Genomic DNA, 22,547 nt, shown 5'->3' on the forward strand with positions numbered 1-22,547 from the left:
GTTACTTATAATTCTGGTAAGGCAACTATCATTTTCTTTTAATTTAGCTCACCTTGCAGCTACCTTATCAGTTACCGTTATGCAGTAATCTGCTGTCTCAACAATGGAGAAAAGTATTAAAATGCCAAATCCCTGAATCTTTCATACTCCATAGTGGACCAAATTTTAGTATATCAAAGTGAACTATTTTAAAATAAAGTGCTGTGCCTCATGAAGGAGGCCATATCACCTGTTACTAGAAAGTAGTAAACTCAGAAATACAAGAGTTGTGATTAAGATATTAGCTAAAAGACTGGAGCCCTTCGGCAATTCTGAAACAACTAGACTACTTCAATTACCCAGTCAGTGCTAAAACTGAGTATTTTTCTATTAAAGTGACTTTTCTTAGAGGGTACTCCTCTTGAAAAGGGAAAGCTCTACAGTTTGGGTTATAAATTTCAAGTTGGAGATGTGTGTCATGATTCCTCTTGTGCCAGCATATTCAGTGGCCATTAAGACTTTTCTTGGATATCTATTTTCCTAATAGCAGTCATTTCATCTGTAAGAACTCCTGAAATGCAAACAGTAATGTGTAAGCACTTGTGTATAGTATTTCAAAATGAAATAGCGTCTCTAAAAATGAACCTTTCTTTATCCTTGAAATAGATTTATATGTATCTGAACCAATCATTTCAGCTTCCAGTATTTTATGTTAACTACTAGACTCCAGAAGAATGCCTCTTCAAAGACAATTGAGATATTTCCAACAAAAGGCTCATTTGGAAGATATTTCACTAGAAAGAGCAATTTCATATATTATTAGACGTTAAGAAGATACTAGAATTTAAGAAGATGTTGACTGAAGTATAAAAGGAAATTTAATCACTAACTGATTCTGTTCAAGTGTCAGGAAAGATAACTTGGTAAATTGAGGCAAATCAATTCTTTTTTATAATGAAAGAATAAAACATTTCTAACATATTCAGCTATTATATTTCAGTTCATCATTTTCAGTTAAAATTAAAATAGTGTGTGGCATTCATTTTTCAACTGAGAGGTTATTTTCTATTGTGCTTTGTTTCTTAGTGCTAGCATTGAGGATATGAAATGGTCAATACAATTGATGGAGTTGTCAAATTTGTCAGTACTAGTTGGAAACTAGTGAATCAATGATTCCAATCTGGGGCACTGGCATATGTTGTGAACCTAGTTTTCAGTTGTTTGCTTCAGTGATGGACTTACAGAAGGAGTTAATATATAAAATGATATTAGCATTTATAATAATAAGAATGACTGTGCATGAAGAATGGACGTCTAAGCTATTTCAGTACTTTCTGTTAAGAGGACTAGTGACAGGCAGATATGACTATGCTTAATTATTGCCTTCGTGCATCTCAAGATAAGCACAACTGAAATGCAATAAAATGTTATGCATAATAAGTAATAAGTCATATGTGAATATAAATGTTGGCTATCACTTTTTTAATCTTTTTTATGTAGGATTCCTTTCCTTGTATGCTTTGCATTTGTTTATTTTCTCTCTTTATCGTTTCCATCTATTATTTCATTTTTTTATGTTTTGATTTTAAATGTCTATGAATGATTCAATTATGTTTATATTTTATAGTAAATAATGTGTATATTTGAAAATGTGAAAAAAATACTTATTTGGGAAAAAGAGATCAACTATTTGTTTCTTTCAAGAAGGAAAGGAAGGCACTACAATTTACCAAACAAACCATAGTATTGCATCCTGTCCTGTATCTATAACAAGTCATTACTGAGTCCTGTTAGCTCTCATTTTATCAGGGCAGTGGGTTTCAGAACTGATTTCTGTCAAGGCATTTCCAAAGGAACAGTATGGACTAATCTCTGTACATTCAAAATACATTACAGACTTGAGGCTCAATCAATATTTCATATAGTTTGGCATGTCTGTAATTTTGGAGATGCTGTAACTGTCTGTATCCCTAAACAACCTCATGTGCTTGAATACTAGAGATACTGCCCAAATGTCATGCTTTAGTGTTACAGTGATAGCAAAGCTGTGTCAGCTACCCTGGTAAGGGTACATTTTTAAAGAGAGGTTGTCATAACAGAAAACATACCTCCCTTCTTTTGGTATTTGCAGGACATTGGATGGTATATAACCACACTCATTTTGCATTTTCTTACTGACTAACATTTATTTACTAATCTTCATGTTAGCACATACCATGCTTTACACATGCACAGATTAGATTTGTCTTCCAAGCACACTTCTACCTGTGTAACTCTTTTTCATCTTTAGCCTTAAAGAACTGAACAGGTGAATACAATCTCTGAAGTTATGGAATCCTCATATCACCTACATGAGTACCATCACTGAAGGGAGACCAGCATTACATGCACAGGGAATGCTTGCTACAGAAAAAATAACTAGACCAATGGTGCTACACATGTGAGCTGTAAATATAGTATAACCAAGGTCACAGAAATTGGGGGAAAATAAAGCAAACAGGTACACCTTTTCCCTTTACTCCAAACAGGCTATCCTTGCAGCCATTATTTGGTTCAATCATTGATTATTTCCACAGCTGATGCAATGTAGCACTGACAATTCAAATTATTCACTTAGGTTTTAAAGATGCATGCCACTTCAAATGTTGTGAAAATGGACCACAACAAACTGTATTACTCCAGTCTCACACAGCAACATGTTTCTACCACTCACATCTTTGAAAGAATCTAGGATTCCTAAATTACAAAACTGCAAACTTCTTAAAGTCTAAAGATAGTTGCTAGAGAAACTCCTGTTGCATTCTGAGGTATGTAGAAACAGTTACCTTGTAGACTGGGCATAAAGAATAATGTTGATTTGTATAAAAAGTTCAGGGGATTATATGTATGGCCCATTTGAACATTTTTCTGTATTCGTTCAGATAAATTGTCTGCAAATCATAGCAATATTTAATTGAAAAACAAAAGGTAAGGAAGCAATGTTTTCTATGACCTTGTATGCTTAGTGTTATAAATCATTGAAAAAATGTTGTGCAACTTTAAAATTCCCCTGTAATGTTTTTGCAGGATCATTCACTTGGCAATGGACACTTAGCACATTCCCAAGACCTTCAACTGGAATCCAACCTCAGTAATCAAACAGGAAGAGGAAAATCTCTTTCTACAATGCAGCTGGTATGATATTTTCTAGTTTAGTTTTGTGCTGTGCTTGCTGTTTCTGATTGCAAGGGTACAAAGAAAGAATGACTGAAAATAGGCTAAAGTCATCTAAGGCAGAATGCATAGCAAAATCAAACCATATTACAAGATTATTTCCAACAACAAATGGGAAGGAGTTTGAAAAGTAGAAACTGAAAGCATAAACTATAATTCTACTATTTGTAGAATACAGATAAATAATACAGCTATGAATCTGACATATATAGAAAAGCTGTTTTGTTATATTAAACTACAAAGCTTACAAAGGTTTTATATGCAGTAAATTATTTTATGATAAATATATGTCTTCTGGTCATACCTTCTGTTACAACCTAATGCTAATGGCAACAATTAAAGTAGGCAAAGTAAACCCACCAATTTGCCTATCAGTCCACAAGCTGTATTCAAAGTGATGCATTGACAGTGTGGATGTTCTACCATGGACTCTCCATCCCCCTCATCTATGTAGCTATTGGGAAATCAGATTATATACATCAGGCACAGAGCCTTACAATATAACATGAACTATGGGCCATAACGCTGTCTCTGAAGATCTCAGACAGTTTTAAAAGTGATTGTCCGTGTGTTCATGTTCTGCAGCTAATGAAGTGAAGTATACAGTCAGAGGATCCAGGAATACATAATGGGATATCTCACTCTGAGGTAATCATGACTAAGTCACAAAATACTGTTTCTTAGCCGGTACAATTTTGATTGATGCAGATGCCTTCTTACACATTTATGACAACAATAATCTTGTATTTGATCTCCTATAAGCCCAGTTCTGAGGGTAATATGTTTATGTTGGGGTTCTCTAAGGGTATGTAAGTGTAGGAGTCTCACATGGCTTGTGTGTCTTTTGTGCTTGTAATGTATGTTTTTAAACAACATATAGGGCCAGATTTATTAAAGCCTACACTAAGTGTACAGTGTTCTGAGTGACCAGACAACACAGACATAACACACATGTTCTTCCTCCTAATTTTAGTTTTCCAACTCATATTCTTGCAGCTTTAAATATTGACAGAGATTCATAAAGGTTACCACAAAGTGTAGACTACGTGTACACTTAGTGTAATCTTTCTGAGTGACTAGAAAGCAAAAAAATGTCATAAGAATTTTATTGAATACATATTGTGTACAATAAGTGTAGGCTTTATTGAATATGGCCCATAGTCTGTTATGCAATTGTGTGCTTTTTGGTTCTTTGGTACTTTACATAGTTTAGGATATGTGTAATTTAGTACTGCAGTATAGAATATAATCTGATGTTTAGGGCATATGGGATGTAATTTCTGTTTAATGGTTAATATGTACTGCATTTTTATGAGTGCTACTATCTGCATGCCTCATATATATATATATATATATATATATATATATATATATATATATATATATATATATATATATATATATTCCTCTTCCAAAACATGAACGCACAAGAGTCACAGATAGCACCACAACAAGGTCAAGCACACCAGCAGTACTATAAAAATCTTCTTTAATGACAATTAAGGTTAAGCGCTTTCACCCACTAAATGTAGGCTTCATCAGAACACTGTTACAAAATTTAAATCCATTTAAAAACTGTTTTTGGGGCCAAAAAAACAATTAAGTCAATTTTATTTAAAGGGAAAAGGCACAGGCCGGGATTCACTAATCCTCCGTTTAAGACTAACTAAGTCTTACACGGAAACTGCAGTCTAAGAGTTAGATATTAGCCCATCATGCATATTCATGAGGGTGCGCTGACTCAACTCTAAGGCTAACATGGAGCGTGCACGAGTGCAGGGCGTGTGTCAGACTGCCGAGCAGTCCAAATATCCACGCCCCTGCAAGTGCATAAACAACAAATGTCAACAGAAATGAGCAAGTCCACTCAAATGTCCACAAACCCAACACTACACTCCCCCACACTCTAAATCCCTGTACAAGTTAAAAATGTAAAGCTTACCTTTTTTTTATGATTCCCGACATAGCTGCCCGTATTTGCACGTGTATGCGCGGGTTTGCCCATTGCTTAGCTACAGTTAGCAGTGTAGACATCGAAGAGGATAATAAACTACTGATATGCAAATGAAGCCCAATAGTGTAGTGGTAGAGCCATCGCACAAAAAGGAGGCATTCCCAGTTCGAGTTCCACCACTACCCTCCCTATTTTCTGTAGGAAATGTGTGCATAAAAATAACTCCTGACATTTACCTTTTGAATCCCAGTAAAATGCATTGAAATGGCCTATGCGTTAGTGAACGATATTTTATATATATATATATATATATATATATATATATATATATATATATATCTATAAGAAGGTGGAATGGTCATGCATACTGATAAATGCATAAGTAACATATCTTAAGTAATGTGTAACACTGCTAAGCAAAGTCCACTAGTATTAAGCACAGTGAAGTATAATTGCTCATAGCTTAGTAGTGCTTTAACTAGCACAATAGCTTTGCATGGAGCTGTGCATCGCACCAACTAGCGCAAACAAAACATGTTTGTGAGGAGCTGCGCACCGCACCAACTAGTGCAATGTTGGGCAACGTCAGGCAACGTCGGGCAGTGTAGGGCAACATAGAGCAACGTCAAGCAACATTGGGCAAAGCTGAGCAAAGTCGGCTAAACACAGCCACACCTCCTATCCAGTCTGGCCAGTAGTAAAATAAAAAGCAATGACAGGCCTCAAACCCAGGATACTGTGCACCATAATCACAGTACTAAACCACTAAGCCATGACAGCTTTAAATATGGATGCATTTCCAACACACTCATATATATCAATGGAAGTTTACCCATTGCTAAGCAGGTTTGCTCTTAGCTGAGATATTTCAAAACTGGCCAATCACAAATAAGTGCAAGAAATGAGGTATATTTAAGCTCCATAGGCGGGAATAATTGCCATAACTGGTTGTAGCTCCCATCTGCAGACAGTATGGCCGGTGCTGGGGAGGGCTCTCATTTTTGAGTGCAACGGTGGGGCATTGATGAGTCAAAATACATGGTTTGGCTCCTCGTCCATCATCATGATACAAGACTCCTGCAGGGTCAGTTCCAGGGCATGGAGTAAAAACCGGAAGCCTGGAACCGTTTAGCATATGATCTCACCAGTGCCACAGGCATCCCTCGGACTGGTGAGCAGGTCAGACACCACCATGCAGACCTGAAGAGATGCAAGGAGGACCAACTGAACCACTGGATACAGGAGGTCCGTGGAATGCCAAATGACCCACTGCTGAGTATGTAGCCATGGAATGAAGTATGTAAGAATTGCTATTGTAGTCTATATTATGGATAGGTATGTCTCAATATCCCTTCATTTACTTCATAGCTGCAGGTGTCCGTGCTGCGAATCAGCAAGCCTATGCAGATAGGCTGCTAAGGCTGTGCCACCAGGCAGGTTAGTAAATATTCTGCATGTGTGGTCATATAAAAGAAATGAGAGAGCCTGAAAAAGAGTGTTGTAACCCATTATTAAAGGTATAAAAAGTGAGGAATAACTTCTCTGCATGTAATGTTATATAAAATAAGTGAGACAGCATGAAAAGGTGTTGTAACCCATTAATAAAGGTATAAAAAGTATTGAATAAAAGACCTCTGCATGCACTGATATATCAAATAATTGAGATTGCCACTAGAAAAGTGTGTAATGTAATTAATAAAGGTATAATTCCTGGAGTGTGTCTGTGTCACTTTCTGCGATATGTTGTTGCACCCGTGGATAATAGAAATAGTACTGTTGTATTAAGTGCAGTCAACCCACACATGGGTAGGCCCATATAAAGTGAATGAAGGGAGTGCCAGTAGCTGTTAAGCATATATACAGTCCTCAACTGTCGGTTAATGGCCGGCATGTACAGGTTAATCTGGCACATGAGTAGCTTGTTAATGTGTTCCCCAGAAATGTCAGTATGCTGCTAGAAATTTAGGGGGCTGTTAACATAATACCTGATAATGTCACCTGAACACATCCAGATATATACATACATATAAATGAAAAATATAAATATGTAGCAGTAACATCTGCATCCAGGACAGTTTGTATGTCAGATACAGGTCAGGTATATCAAGAACTAGCAAAACCCATTTCACAATTTAACGGACATTGCCTAGTGTAGTAATACATGTAGGGGATATTTAACTGCAGTCAATAGGAATGTAGTGTAAACTATAAGTAAAGATAAGTTGTTAATAGAGGTATCTTTTTACACCCTACTGTATGTGCATAAACAATGCAATTCCACACTTCAATGGGTATGTCTAATCTCATAACATTTGTTGGGACACATGTCCTATTGTTATATAAATATCTGCATTTACTTCGATGCATGTACCCTGTTCAAATACCACAATCTTGGTGGCCTGTTGCCACCAATAAATTATGCATGTTGTTGGAATGTCTACTGTTGTTCTATATATGCATGTGTTATGCTTGCTGTTCAACTGTTGGAACTCTGGTGTGTTGGGTTAATGGGAATACTACTATATGCTGTTACAACTAAACTGGAATGCTGTTGGCTATTACTAACCCATATTGTCATTAAATACTCCTAAACATAGAACGTATGGGAAGGCCGGTCCCAGTGGTCCCACCTGTCCCACCTCAGCTGGTGATGGCACCTGGCACCAGCAGTTCCGGTGCCCAGCCCGGGACCCCCTCCTCTGTTGGTCTTGTGCCACCTTCAGGTGGAAGTGCTGCAGGGGATGGGGCTCATTCCCCCCATGCAAGTGTGGGTGGACGAGGGCCACCTATCACCCTCCGAATGGTCCGGGCTGTGGTGCGTAGGGAGATCCAGCATTCAGTCGCTGATCCTCTATGCCAGCTCGAGGCAAGAGTGGCATGACTCACGGGTGAGCCTGCCCCTCCTACGTAGCTCCCACCACAGCCACCCCCCAGCTGTGAAGGTGCAGTGGTGACTGCCCATGGGTGGGGATCTCAGTTCCACTGTTGCCATCTGTGGGCTCATGGGCTTGGGATTTCCAAACACCCTTCCCCATCAATGGTGTTCACCCAACCCATGTGTCATACTCCGCCCCTGTATGCATTTTGTTTGTCTTGTCTGTTTACCTCCCCAACCTACCTCCCAAAATATACCTACTTCTCCTACCCCACATTCCACTCTCACCAGAAAAACCTCCCAAAATATACCTATTTCCCCACCCCACATTCCACTCTCACCAGAAAAAAAAAAGGGCAATCTGCACCCAAAAAAATTACGCCCCATACATAGCTGCCCAATTCGCACACATGTCCGTTGGACACAAACAGAAATTTAATTGGCAGTACAACATACTTTGTTGTCCTCACCCCTCTCTCAGGGGTGGAAGGTTTCAAAATTCCATTCAAATTACTAGTATATGTACAGCTGTTGCTGTTAAAGAAATGGGCAGCTATGGACCTTCCCTACACCCATCCTGCACATCCCAAGCTGTTTTCCCTACTGTCTTTCCCTCTTTGTGCCCCTTTTTTCAACACTTTCCTATCTCCCCATTTTCTTTTCTTTCAAAAAAATGAGCACGGGTGTTAGCAGGAGTAAGCACCTTTAAGCAGTAGTTAGAGTGTTTGCGTGAGTGTGCGCTTAGCTAAACTTGTGTGCACTTAGCTAAGCATTGCGCAAACCAGCGCAAACCCACTTACAACTGCTTAAAAGTGCCTTAGTCACTCAGTATGTCAGGGCCCTTGTTCTGCTCAGCAGCAAAATAAAATACCTCTGTCAGTCTCGAACCCCGGACCTTGTACACACTACACTGCATGAAGTAACACTGAGACATGGTAAACATACAGGAAACTGGTGCTGAAACCAATATATCATGCATCAGAATGAGTGAATGTAAAGGCCAAATAGGAATGCCATAACACAAATCCTGTTCTGTGGATATTTACCAGCAGTTCTTGTGGAATTGCATTACATGACAGTGAAAAGAGAACCAGCCATTCTAGCAGGAAATAATGTTACACTTCACAACCCCCACACAGTATTATAGCAGGACAAACACTAGCATATCTGACTAGGGTAGAGGCCATACTTCCCAATTGTGACAAAAAGTAAGAGTCAGACAGCACTTGTACTTCAGGAAATGTGTATTAATCCATATGCTCTGGTTCTCTCAGCGTCTCAACCTAATGTTACTAATATTGTAAAGGTGTACCTCACTTTGAACTACTTTACCCTGAGTCTGTTCAAATATGTACCTGAGTGTTTGAGAGGCCTGGCAGAAGCAGAAACACACAGGCATATCAGCTATTCTGCTGTTACACACTGTGCAAATAGCTTTGGAAGGAGTTCCAGAAGCATACCCTTATGTAGGAGTACAACACTGAAATACCAAGGGATGTAGCCATGTACTGGTAGCAAACAACTGTGACAATGCCATTGTTCCAGTGCTGAATAGACCGCTGTGGTGCACAAAGAATAACAGGCTAACCTCGGGCTACCATCTGGTTAGGCCCACAGTTGGGAGCTACACAGACAGACTACTTGCCTTGGTAAACTAACAGGTACACAGCAACCCTTTAAGTCCAGCAAGATAAAGTTCACACATTAAGACATAATGCTGTCTGTCCTACTGCATCCCTACCCAAATGTACAATAAACCTGTGTGTTCAGGGTCTACCAAGGATGTAGGTAAGCATACTCAGTACAGAAATGTATACAGTTTTCTTGTGCAGCCTGTGCCAATGTCAACAGTAAAAAAGCACAAACTGTTCAAAAGTGATTGAATAAATATTCACAGTATAGCAGTTCACAAACAGTTCATGTGCCAAATGAATACATCTCAATAACTGCTTTTGTATGGCATTAAATTGTATAAGTAGAAAATAAACTACATACTCCCATGTATCTTGTGTTAGCATATGTAGGGGTGAGTACAATTCTACACTGACAACTGTGTAGTGGAAGTGGCAATATTCAAGTCTGAGTACAACAATTATATCACTGGCTACACCCCTAGCTTCAGATATAAGAACTATACCAACCTTCTGACTTACACAACGGTCTCCACAGCAAACAAGCATGGGCCCCACTCTGGAAAGCTGAAAGGGCTATGCCTACCTGACATAGCAATTTATAACATTGAATTTATTACAGAGAGAACATTTGATAAGGCCTTCTGTTCTTCCTTTTTACCTTTTCAAAAAGTAAAACAAAACTTTGTTTTTCTTTTTCGCCTGAACCTTCTTGTGTTCTGACTGTCCTTCTCAAACATATTGGAAATATACAGTATATTTCAGAGCATTTGTTATAACTGTATTTGCTATAACTGATTTAAGTATTTTTTCTGGCTTTTTGAATATTTACTGCTTAGCGACTGCATCTTAGCCTGTTTATACAGCTCTGCATTCTATTTAAACTGTTTTTGTGTTGATTAACTGTATTGCACTCTTAAAAAGTTATTTGTTGCTTAATTTTACCTGTAGGCTAACACACTCAAGTGTGCTAGCCACTTAAAAGCATTTATAGCATTTACTGTCTGTTTTTTCCTTGTCTCTGTAAAAAAAAAAAAAAAAAAAAAAAATCTCTTGTTTTCCCACCTTACTGAACTAGAGTAGTCCAGTTTCAGAGTTGCTGATCCCTGGGCTTTGTTTTTAGTTCCTGTTACTGATCCATTGCCTTATTAGGAAGGAGGGAAGTTTCTTTGCTTACCAGTGGGAGTGGGAAGCACTGAGCAGCCTTTTGTCCGAATTGGTGAAGTTTCAGCCAGAAACTAGTAGTCTATTGGTCGTTTTGGGCCAATTCCTAGCTCCTTTCAGCCCCTGCTATAAAACACGCTAAACACGCGTTTTCCAGCTTGTACCAACTCTGCACAGATCCTCGTGGTGGCCTGCAGAGTGATCCAAGCAGCAGAGAGCTAAAAGAGTGACTTTCTACCAGATATAAGTATTTTTGTGGCTTTCCCACTGTTATTAAGCTAGCGACTGCATTTCGCCTGTTTTACTGCTACTTTAAGTGATTTCTGCATTTTACACTGTTTATTGCACTTTAACTTACTAATTGTTGCAAATTGTTTCTGTAGGCTACACACTAAAGTGCGCTAGCCGATTTACAGCATTTATAGCATTTACTGTCTTTTTTTTTCCTTATCTCTGTAATAAAACAAAAAAATCTCTTGTTTTCCCACTTTACTGAACTAGAGTAGTCCAGTTTCAGAGTTGCTGATCCCTGGGCTTTGTTTTTAGTTCCTGTTACTGATCCATTGCCTTATTAGGAAGGAGGGAAGTTTCTTTGCTTACCAGTGGGAGTGGGAAGCACTGAGCGGCCTTTTTGTCCGATTTGGTGAAGTTTCAGCCAGAAACTAGTAGTCCATTGGTCGTTTTGGGCCAATTCCTAGCTCCCTTCAGCCCCTGCTATAAAACACGCTAAACTGTACTGCTGATCTAACCAGCATATCCTATAACTGAAAAGTTCATCTCTACTTGATTCCCAAGTAGACTATTCTCTATCTGTAAAGCCTAGCACTTACTCCTACAGTACTTGCACCTTGATAAAGCACTCTTATTATAGATAGTACCCCACCAGCCTAAAACCCACTTCCCCCGGAGTCCTTTGAAAGTTCTTTATCTACTACTTCTAGTATGTCGAGGGATCAGTTGCTGGTGTCCTCTCCAGCTCAACTGGTGAACCTGGGAATATTGAGGCAATGTTACAATTGCCTCATGTACACAGACAATCCTCTCCTTCTCCCACAAAACACAAATACATGCGAGAGATGCAACTATACGGCCAAACTGGAGGCTGAGCTCTCTCAACATAGGACTGGCAAGACCAGACAGGAGGAGAAGGTAACCACACACAATACATACCCAGTCACACATGGTACCATCACAACTTCAAATCATACACATACTCACACAAAGACATACTGGAGGCTCTGATCAAAATTTACCAAAACAGCAGAGGCCACCAAAGCAGACACCCAAACAACTACCACCTCACGACCCAACACATGCAACACATAGACCACACAGTCAGAGTGTCAAACAGTCACAGCCCTTAAGGCCAAACAAAATGCCAGACACACTTGTCATTGGTGATTCCATAGTCAGACACACTGACGTCCCGCTCACCAGACTGAGTAAGGAGAAGGTCACAGTAAGCTGCCTGTCGGGCGCTAGAATCCACCACATAACGCAAGCACTCAGGTCTCTCAACAGCAGGTACAAGTACGACTCAGTCATTGTCCACGCTGGTGTCAACGACCTGAGACGTACCTCCTTGGACTACATGAAAAGGGACGGCGAGGAGCTCTCTGATTATGTAGCCCAGGCAGGTATGACCCTGACCTTGAGCAGTATCCTACCTTCACCTAGAATGATGCCACAATACAGTGATAAGATGATCAGCTTTAATAATTGGCTTAAATTCTGGTGTCATTCAAAGGGGATCAATGTCTGTCTGCCTGGGATGACATGCTGGACAAGCCACGCTGCTTCAAGGGACGGCTTGCACCTGTCACCCTGGGCTTCGGATATTGGCAAAGGCTCTTGCCACCCCATAGTGCCTTTTTAGGCAAGGCTCAAATTCTAAACCTACCATCCTAGAACACCAAAAGGAAAAAACTAAGGGTAATGCTGCTCAATGCCAGAAGTCTCAATCTCAAGATGCACGCACTCGAGGCCCTTCTCAATATGGAGAGCATCGATGTCTGTGCTGTGACAGAAACCTGGTTCAAGGCTCCTGAGAGCACCCCAGCACTAACAGGTTTCACCTCATATCATGCGTTCGCCCCAAAATCCGGACAACACCAAGAAAGGAGGGGGGGTGTCCATATTCATAAAGGACACCCACACCTCAAGGTTGGTGGCAATGCACGATGCATCGGAGACCATCCAGGTGCAATTAACCATAGGCAAGACTGCTCTGCAATTTGTAGCATGTTACAGGCCACCCTCTCAAACTCAGGAACCTCACATGGCCTTCCTGAAAACATTGGAGGGATAAATGTATCTCCAAACACCATCATACTAGGTGACTTCAACTACCCTAATATAGACTGGGAACACTACTCAAGCCCGAACACTCTAACCCAAAGATTCCTGGAGTTCATAAACTCAAATGCCATGGAACAACTAGTCACCATCCCCACAAGAGGTGAAAACATACTTGATCTCATCATCACGAACATGGGATCAAAATGTTCAACACCGAAGTATACCCCTCACTGGTGAGATCAGATCATAAACTAATCTCGCTGGAGGTCCTCATCCCGCCCCACCTGAAACAAAAAGACCACAGTGAAAAACTTCTCAAAAGCCGATTTCACACTTCTAAAACTAGTGTGGTCTCCTTTAAGGCCCCTGAGCCAGTGGTAAACATTACTCAAACCGCTGAATCACTTACAAATGCCTTCTACCAGCACCTACAGGACTGCATGGATCAGGCAATCCCAAACAAAACTAAGACTCTCTGTACCAAAGGCAAGCGTCCAGTCTGGTGGACCCCAGCCATAAACAAGCTCTACAACAAAAGGAGGAAGCTACTACAAGATAGAGCAAAATCCTTGAAAGGTAAGACACCTTTGATCATTATAAGTAAAAACTAAGAGCTCTCATAAAATCATCAAAGGCAAATTTTGAGAGAAAATCGCCAAGGACTCTAAAGACAATCATAAGGCCTTCTTTAGCTATGTTAGAAACCTAGGAGGAAACTCCCAGATATGCTCAGAATTAGTTCAAAATGATGTGAAAATTACTGAACCTACACACATTGCTAACATACTGGCTGACAGGTTCAGTGCAAACTTCTCCCCCCCTCCCCCCCAAAAGGAGATATATCTATTCCAGAGGATTGTAGCCCCCAAACATCTCCAACGCCCAGGTGAGAACTGCCCTCACTAAGGCAAAAAACACAGCATCCATGGGAACGGATGGTGTCCCCGGCTGTGTGCTTCATGAACTCAATGAGGAATTAAACCCACAGTTAGGACAGCTGTTTAATCTTAGCCTCATCTCAGGATCGTACCCAAGGAGTGGCGACGGCGACTGTGGTCCCACTTCATAAGGGCGGTGCCTCCACAGACCCTGGAAATTACCGCCCCATTAGCTTGACAAGCCTTATCTGCAAAGCCATGGAGAGGATCATAATGGAACTCATAAATAAAGACATAGGGAACTTGCAGACTTTGGATCCAACCCAGTTTGGCTTTGTCACAGGCAGATCCTGCCTCTTAAACTTGGTTGACTTTTTGAGACAGTCACCAAGGCCATTGATGAGGAAAGGCAGTCCATACAGCCTACCTCGACCTGGCAAAGGCCTTCACACAATACCCCACTCAGGTATCATCGAAAACTCATCAGCTTGAATGTAAACCCATACATCACAAGATGGGTTGCAAACTGGCTAGCGACAGAACCCACAGGGTCAGAGTTGCTGGAGCCATGTCAGACTCAAAGCCTGTCACAAGTGGTGTCCCACAGGGCTCAGTCCTGGGTCCACTCTTGTTCGGCATCTACTTTTCTGAAGTACAAGCAAACACAGGAGGGTTATGGCTGACAAAGTTTGCAGATGACTGCAAACTGGGTGCCATAGTCGAAAACACATCTGACACAGATATCCTCCAGAAGGGCCTCACAGAAACAGATAACTGGTGCCAGAGCCATGGCCTGAAGTTAAACGCCAAAAAATGCATAGTCATACCCTTCGGGAAAAACAAGGTTACCCCTAGCTACCATATAGGTGACAATCCACTGAGCACAGAAAAAGTCATCAGGGATCTGGGGACCCAAGTTGACAGTAGTCTTTCGTTTGACACTCATGTTGCTAAAGTAGTTAGGAAAACCTTCTATATCGCCCACCTGATCATGAAGGGATTCACATCTAGATCAAGGGAGGTCATCGTCCCCCTGTACTCATCACTCATTAGACCTATGATTGAGTACAATGCTCCGTTCGGAATGTATCTGACCAGACACCTGATGCAGCTTGAAAGGCCCCAAAAGTTCCTCACCAAAAGGATAAAGGGTCTCAAAAATATGTCTTATGCTGCCCGACTGAAAGAACTCCAGCTTTATTCAGTCTCATACCACTTGCTCAGAGGTGACCTGTGCCTGACATATAAGGCCATGTCAAACCCAGATTTGATGAATATGCTTCACCTCAAAAATCTAGATCCCTCAGAACCACAAGGGCGGAGACTTAAACCTTGACACGGTTATAAATAGAACGTGCTGGAGGGACAGATTCATCACCCAGAGACTCCCTATGCTGTGGAACAAAATCCCGGTACATGTGAGGCAGAGCACCTCGCTGGCCTTGTTCAAGAGGAATCTTGACCAATGGATGGGAGATCGCAGATATACCCCAGGGATTACTTCAGTGTCACTGCTTGACAGAGGCACAGAAAAATGATAGGCATAGTTTTTATTCAAACTAAAGGGGTGGCGAAAGCCACATAACTATGGGCTAGGCTTATAAATGCCCTTGGGCAGATAGCCTAGTATGAACCTATGAACCTATGAACCTATGATTGCTATGACAGTGAGTACTGCAATTACTACACAACAGGCTGCATGCAATTACCAAATGTTGGCCACCAATTGGTGCAAAGGCCATCACATGCACATGTGCAGATACCTATAAAAGCAGGCTGTACCTGCTGGCCACACATGCAATCATCCCATTGCAGACAGTGAGAGAGAGAGACACACACACAGAGACGGAGAGAGTGAGAGAGAGAGACTCACACCCTCACCCACACCAAAAAAAATATAAACTAATAAAAAAAAAATAAAACATAAAACAAATTTATTACATTCAGCCAAAGAGACAGCTAAGTAAAAAATATGAATGCATACAAAGGAAAGGTATGTAACAGATATGTATTTACTGGCATGTAATAGATGTATTTGAAGACCACTCTACATACTTTGAAACATCAGTATGTGGCAGGCAGTACGTATCTATGCACAGATGCCCTGCATAACTACTGCCATGGACATATCAGTGTGTAGCTGTGTGCAGTGGGACATAACTGTGATATATGTAGCTCAGCATTAAATGTGAAACATCTGAATCATGTTATCTGTGTTCTGTGCATTAGTGTGGACAATGTCTGTTTGGGTGCGTAGCTCATACAGCTATATAACCATGGATGTGACAGAGTAACAAATGCATGATAGTCATATCAATGTGTAGCTTAGCATTGGCAACAGCTGTACCAGGCTAGTATGGAAATTAAGCATTTGCAGCTATATATACACCCTCTAATATTACTGTGTGCTCACATGTGACACCTGTTCATGTTGCAGCAAGGCACAACAGGTCAGCCGTGAGGTACATGGACTTACAACAGTGTGGTCCTTGTGTGTGTATGGCACACACATATGGAGAGATCTGTCTGTGTCAGATATATTAGCATCTGTACATGTGCATAGAGCAAGGGACATACTGCAACTGTTTGTGAAAGGTGGATACATATATGTTGTTGAAGGCTGTTATGTGCATATTCCTATATAGGTTGTAGTGTGTGGCAAACCAGACAGCATACAGTGCTGGTATATGACATGTGGTGGTTGAACGCTGTGGGTATGATTTGTCAGGTTTGCAGTGTTGCTGCCAGTGAAGCCTGCTAAAGCTACATGGGCTGAGAACACTTCAATGCATTCCGCACAACACTGTGCAATATTATGACATAACTGTATATATACCCCACTCCTTAACGAATACAAAATGCTTTGCAATAAAGTTAAGAAACAAATCTCTTGTGATCGACAAAACTATTACTCTACACTCCAAAACCATAACATAAACAACCCTCAAAAATTCTGGAAAGGAATCTCCACTCTCCTCCACCCCAGCAAACCAGATACTCCTACCCCAGACCCAAATGCTCCAGAACTAGACTTAGCCACCCAATTTAATTCCTTCTTTATTGACTCTATTTCCAAACTGACCTCCTCTTTCTCTATCTCCTCCCCATCATCTAACACCCCTTCACCCACCCCATTATCTCTACATCCACACCCTACTCACCACCCACTAACCCCACTATCCCCTTTTCTACACAAATCCCATCTTCATCTATACCACCCCAAAATTCAACACCCCCTGACTGCACTCTCTTCACTTTAAATCCCATTCCTACTGCTACCATTAAGAAACTCCTTCAGAAATTGAAACCATGTACCAATGCTCCTGACAATATCCCATCTTACTTTCTTGGTATTGCTGCTGAAAGCCTTGCCTATTCCATCAGCATCTTAATTAATCGCTCCCTACAAGAAGGCACAGTTCCCCAAATTTGGAAACAAGCATTTATCATACCATTACACAAAGGTGGTAACAATAACAGCATTACTAACTTCCGTCCCATAGCCATCCTGTCCCCCATTTCAAAAATCCTTGAAAAATGTGTACAACTCCAACTCCTTCCTCATCTCCTAGACAACAAGCTTATCACCCCCATACAACACGGTTTCAGACCTAATCATAGCACCATGACTGCCCTTCTCTCCTTCCTTGAAATCGTCAATAAAGCCCGTGACTCAGGTCAAATCATTTCCACCGTACTCCTTGATCTTTCAAAAGCCTTCGATACTATCTCTCATAGTCTGCTCCTAACTAAACTCTCCAAACTCTACCTCTCCCCCTCCTCTTTGAACTGGTTCTCTAGCTATCTGTCGAACAGAAATCAAGCTGTAAAATGGAAAAAAGCAACTTCCTCTTTCCTAAGTACCCCTACTGGAGTTCCACAAGGCTCCATACTGGGTCCTCTACTCTTCAATATCTTTATTAATGACTTCTACAAATCTATCCCTTTCTCTAGCATCATGCAATATGCTGATGATTCTATCATCTGCTCTGCCTCTTCTATCCCCACACTACAAAAAACTTACTCAAGATGCCTTTTCCTCCACAGAGCAATGGATGCTAAGCAATCATCTAGCTCTCAATGCCACCAAGACCAAATTAATGTTATTTACTCCCTCTAAACTCACTCCCTCCAACATTAACTCATTCTTAGTTACTAGTCAAAATAACTTACCTCTCGAAATAGTGTCAGACACCAAACTACTTGGGATCCAGATCGACAACCAACTAAAATTTAATTCACACCTACAAAAAAATATCAAAAAAACACATCAAAAACTTAGCATGCTGTATAGACAAAATGCCTACCTTACATCCACCACTAAAACCACTCTAGCTACTTCCTTTCTTATCCCCTCCCTTCTCTATGGTGCCCCTCTACTTACTAATCTTCAGTCCTCATTAAAAAAACAGCTCTCCTCATGCTATAACAAAATTGCTAAATTTGCCACCTCTCATAGGTCTTCCACTCACCACTGTCTCTCCCTCCATAAACTAAAATGGTTAGAACTTCCCAACTATCTCACTTACACTCAACTAACTCTAGCCCACAAGCTGATTCTAAACCCCTCCAACTGTCTCTCCCTTTCTTCTGCCCTTAAAATGCACCTACCAAACAGAGTTCTAAGGTCTAATAATCAAAATCTACTAGAAGTGCACAAACCCACTCTTCCCCCAGGCAAAAACCTTCTTTCCTTTAGCCTCGCTCACCTCTGGAACTCTCTACCACCTAACATCTGCATTACCACTAACCACTCTACCTTCAAGAAATCTCTTTTCTCACACCTAGCATCTCAGTGGGAGTGCTCTTGCACCCACCCCTCATAACCTACTCTACTATATAACCAACTCTACTTCATGCCCTTTAATACCATAACCTACTTTATTCATCTACTATGTTTGCTCATTAATCTGCATTTATGTTTTGCTTTTGTTGCTTTTATAGCATGTACCAAGGCTGTTAGTATCAAATTTAAATGGACATTTATGTTTTGCTTATGTTCTTTTACTACAATGTATCTAGAAATTACTGTCAAATGTTAATGTACATTTATTTCTGTTTTGGAGCTTTTCTCCCCAGGACTCCATTCCAAACGGGTTCTTCGAGGCCTAATGGACTATCCTGGTAAACCAACTGCAATAAATAAATAAATAAATATACCTCACAACCTTCCCATACTCAATATTCCCACCATGAAAGGTGGACTGTATATGTGCCTGTATGTATATCAATATGTACACTAATGGATGTTCATATGTATGTGTGTATATATATATACACACACACACATATATATATATATATATATATATATATATATATAGATATATATATATATATAGATATATATATATATAGATATATATTTATATAGAGTGAGAGAGAGAGACAGGGTCAAATTTACTGCAACAGATGCCTGGGGACAAAGCCATGGACTCAAGCTCAATGCTGACACTGCATTGGAATCCCTCCTTGCAAAAACTCAGTACCCATTAACTACCACATAGGTGGTAGTCTGCTTAACACTGAAGGCGTGATAAGAGACCATGGGACACAGGTGGACAGTAGTCTCCCCTTTGATTGTCACAGTGCCAGACTAGTCATGTAACCTGTCTACGTGGCACACATAATCACAAAAGGTGTGTCATCCAGGGAAGTATAGGTCAGTGTTCCCCTCTACTCAACACATAGAAAACCCATTATAGAGTACAATGCCCCATGTGGTATGTACCTCACAAGACATCTACAGTAACTGGAAAGGAGACAGACATTCCTCACAAAGGGTAATACCAGCCTCAAACAGATGCCCTATGCAGACCGTCCCACAAAACTACAGCTAGACTGTGTCACATACCGTCTACCCAGAGGTGACCTCTGCCTAACATGCAAAGCTATGTGAAACCCAGAGCTGTTGGACATGCTCCACATAATCAGATCACAATCTCTACGAGCTACATGCTCTAGGGACATAAAGCTTGTCACCTCAATAAACAGCACATGCTGGACGGATAGATCCCTATCTCAGAAACCTCCCATACCCTGGCACAAACAACCTATCAATAGCAAACACAGCTCCTAATTAGCAGTGGTCATATATAAACCTGATGATTGTGTGTGAGATAGGAAATACACCCCGGGAATCACCTCTGTGGCTCTGCTTGACAGGGCCATGTGAAATGAAATCACCCATGTGTCAAAGGCCAGGATAGCATATGGCAAGACATCTATAGGTCCTAGGGCCAATAGCCTATAACCTACCTATGAACCGATACACAACCACATGTACCTGTTGCAATAATTGCTTTGTGAGGTTGACTGAATGTGATGGTGAATGTGTTGGTGAATGTGTCCGAGTTCTGTATATGTGTGTGAATGTGTTGGTGAATGTGTCCGAGTTCTGTATATGTGTGATAGCTAAGTGGGAAACTGTTTCTGTCATGGTATGTAGTGTCCTAGCTGTGATCCCAGCAAAAGATGTATATGCTATTGCTAGGCACAAAAAGCAGTATGCCAGATGGTCTGACGTAGTATGCTGGTGTCGACTGGGGTGTCCCATTGTAGGCTACAGCAGTACATGTATGCTTATTGAGTGTTATTGCTGGTGATTCCAACCCTTGAATGAACTGTAGTACTACCTGAAGCTGTATGCCTAAACAGCACAGTAAGGTGTATGTACACATGTCCTGGAACCACAGTTTTGTTTGTTCCCCGTAGTCCTCCAGATGACATACCTCAGGCATAAGGTATTGTAACCACTGACACACAGTACTGAATTTTACACAGGTAAAGGTCATGTGTGTTGCCATACCTTTGTGTCTGGTATGTATGTCTGATGTGTGTGTGTGTGTGTGTGTGTGTGTGTGTGTGTGTGTGTGTGTGTGTGTGTGTGTGTGTATGCCTGTACCATGGCCTCGGTCATATGTGTGTTACAGGATATAGGTGTGTATCTAGCAACATGTATAGTGTAGTACAGCAGTATGCCACCCATATTGACAAATGAGCACATATGTTAGGCAGGGATTTGCCATCAATGACTAGTGTGATATGCTGGTAATACTGTGACTGGACCCTACAATCATTGCAATGGATTACATGTTACATTATGCATTAGCATGATATATACCCCCTGTGGCTAGGTGGTGCATTGTGTCACATACAGTGTGCCATATACTGTTGTATAGTCTTACATACTGGTTTATCTTTGTTGCTGTGCAGAACATGGTTTGATATATATATAGTGTGCCAGCCACTGTCAGGCAGTTGTGGGTTGAGCACTGATATGTGGTATTGAAAGTGTGTATCCTTCGACAGCCAATAGGTTGCTATATATGACAGTTAAATGATATCCGTACTTTAGAATATTAAGTGTGCCACTTGACTTGCTCACACATATTGTTTCTTTGTCTTCCAGGGTTATGGCCCACCATCATAATCCCTCATACAGCACAGCAGAGGATAAAGTGATAACGGACACCATGGTTCAGCACTACACCATGCTGTTCTCAGGAACCAGCCAGGACCAGCATGAGCGGACTGCACTGTGGCAAGATTTTGTCCATAGGGTAAATGAGATAGGCATGCATAACTGGACATATGAGCAGGTACGCCATCACTGCAGTGATTTAATTAGACATATCCGGTAGCATGCGTTTGATATCCGTAGACAACAGCTTGCCACAGGTGGTGGGGTAGCCATCCATCCCCCCTCACCAGAGTGGAGGAGCTGCCCCTGAGCCAGGTGGTTCCTGGCCAACAACAGCAACAACAACAACTGACATGCGTCATCATGGAGACAGGAGCCACCCAGCAAGTTGACATGGAGCGTGCAGGTAACATGGCATAGCTGTACACTACTGTTGCCTCTATTAGTAGATCATGCTTATGATAGATGTGTAGTGTGTAGTTACAAGATGTGTTGCCTAGTGTTGTGAAATAATAATATTTTGGAATATAATATGCAGGCCTGTGACTGTCAACAGTCGTACTACTGTAAGATTGCAAACACACAGTAGCAATGCCACAGTTGTTGCCACTGACAAACTGTCTCATACCCTTGTAGGTCCCTCTGGTGTGACAGCAAGGCAGCAGACCCATGCTGGTGAGTGTGTTCTACATTTATTATTGCTAAATAAATGTGCATGTCATAGGTGAGGTGTAGGCCATGTACACGTCACACACCAGTGCATAATGCATGCTGTGCATGTTTGCTGTGAGACTATGCACATCTCAGTAATGTGAGTAGCTGACTCAAACACATGCAATACACAGAGCATCCCACACAAATGTGGCAACACTGTAGTGGATGTTGGATAGGCACAGTCGATACACATGCACACAACACACACAACTGTGTCATACGCAGTACATGTTAACATGCTACACATGGTGTATTCATACACACGCTGTAAGGTCACACTTCATTATCCCAAATGTCATCCACACAGCACACATAACGTACCTGAGGGGTAGAGTCCTCTCATGTGGCTGTGCGACACTCTTCAACACATAACACATTTATCTTAGGTAATGCCCCCTACTGTGCACCTTACGAACCC

At 41.1% G+C, this 22,547-nt stretch overlaps 1 protein-coding gene across 2 annotated transcripts in view; it reads left to right on the top strand.

Annotated features, from left to right (window-relative positions):
* The window catches only part of SLC39A12 (solute carrier family 39 member 12), a 737,778-nt gene that overhangs the window by 470,153 nt on the left and 245,078 nt on the right, over positions 1 to 22,547 (top strand). For both annotated transcript variants that reach the window (XM_044064628.1, XM_044064627.1), the window contains exon 9: positions 3,046 to 3,153. In XM_044064628.1, the coding sequence (XP_043920563.1) occupies positions 3,046 to 3,153 (108 nt within the window). The remainder of the gene's footprint in view (positions 1 to 3,045; positions 3,154 to 22,547) is intronic.

The sequence above is a fragment of the Protopterus annectens genome, chromosome 3.part0 (assembly GCF_019279795.1).
Source record: "Protopterus annectens isolate FY-2018-M chromosome 3.part0, PAN1.0, whole genome shotgun sequence".
In the NCBI taxonomy this organism is placed as follows: Eukaryota; Metazoa; Chordata; order Ceratodontiformes; family Protopteridae; genus Protopterus; species Protopterus annectens.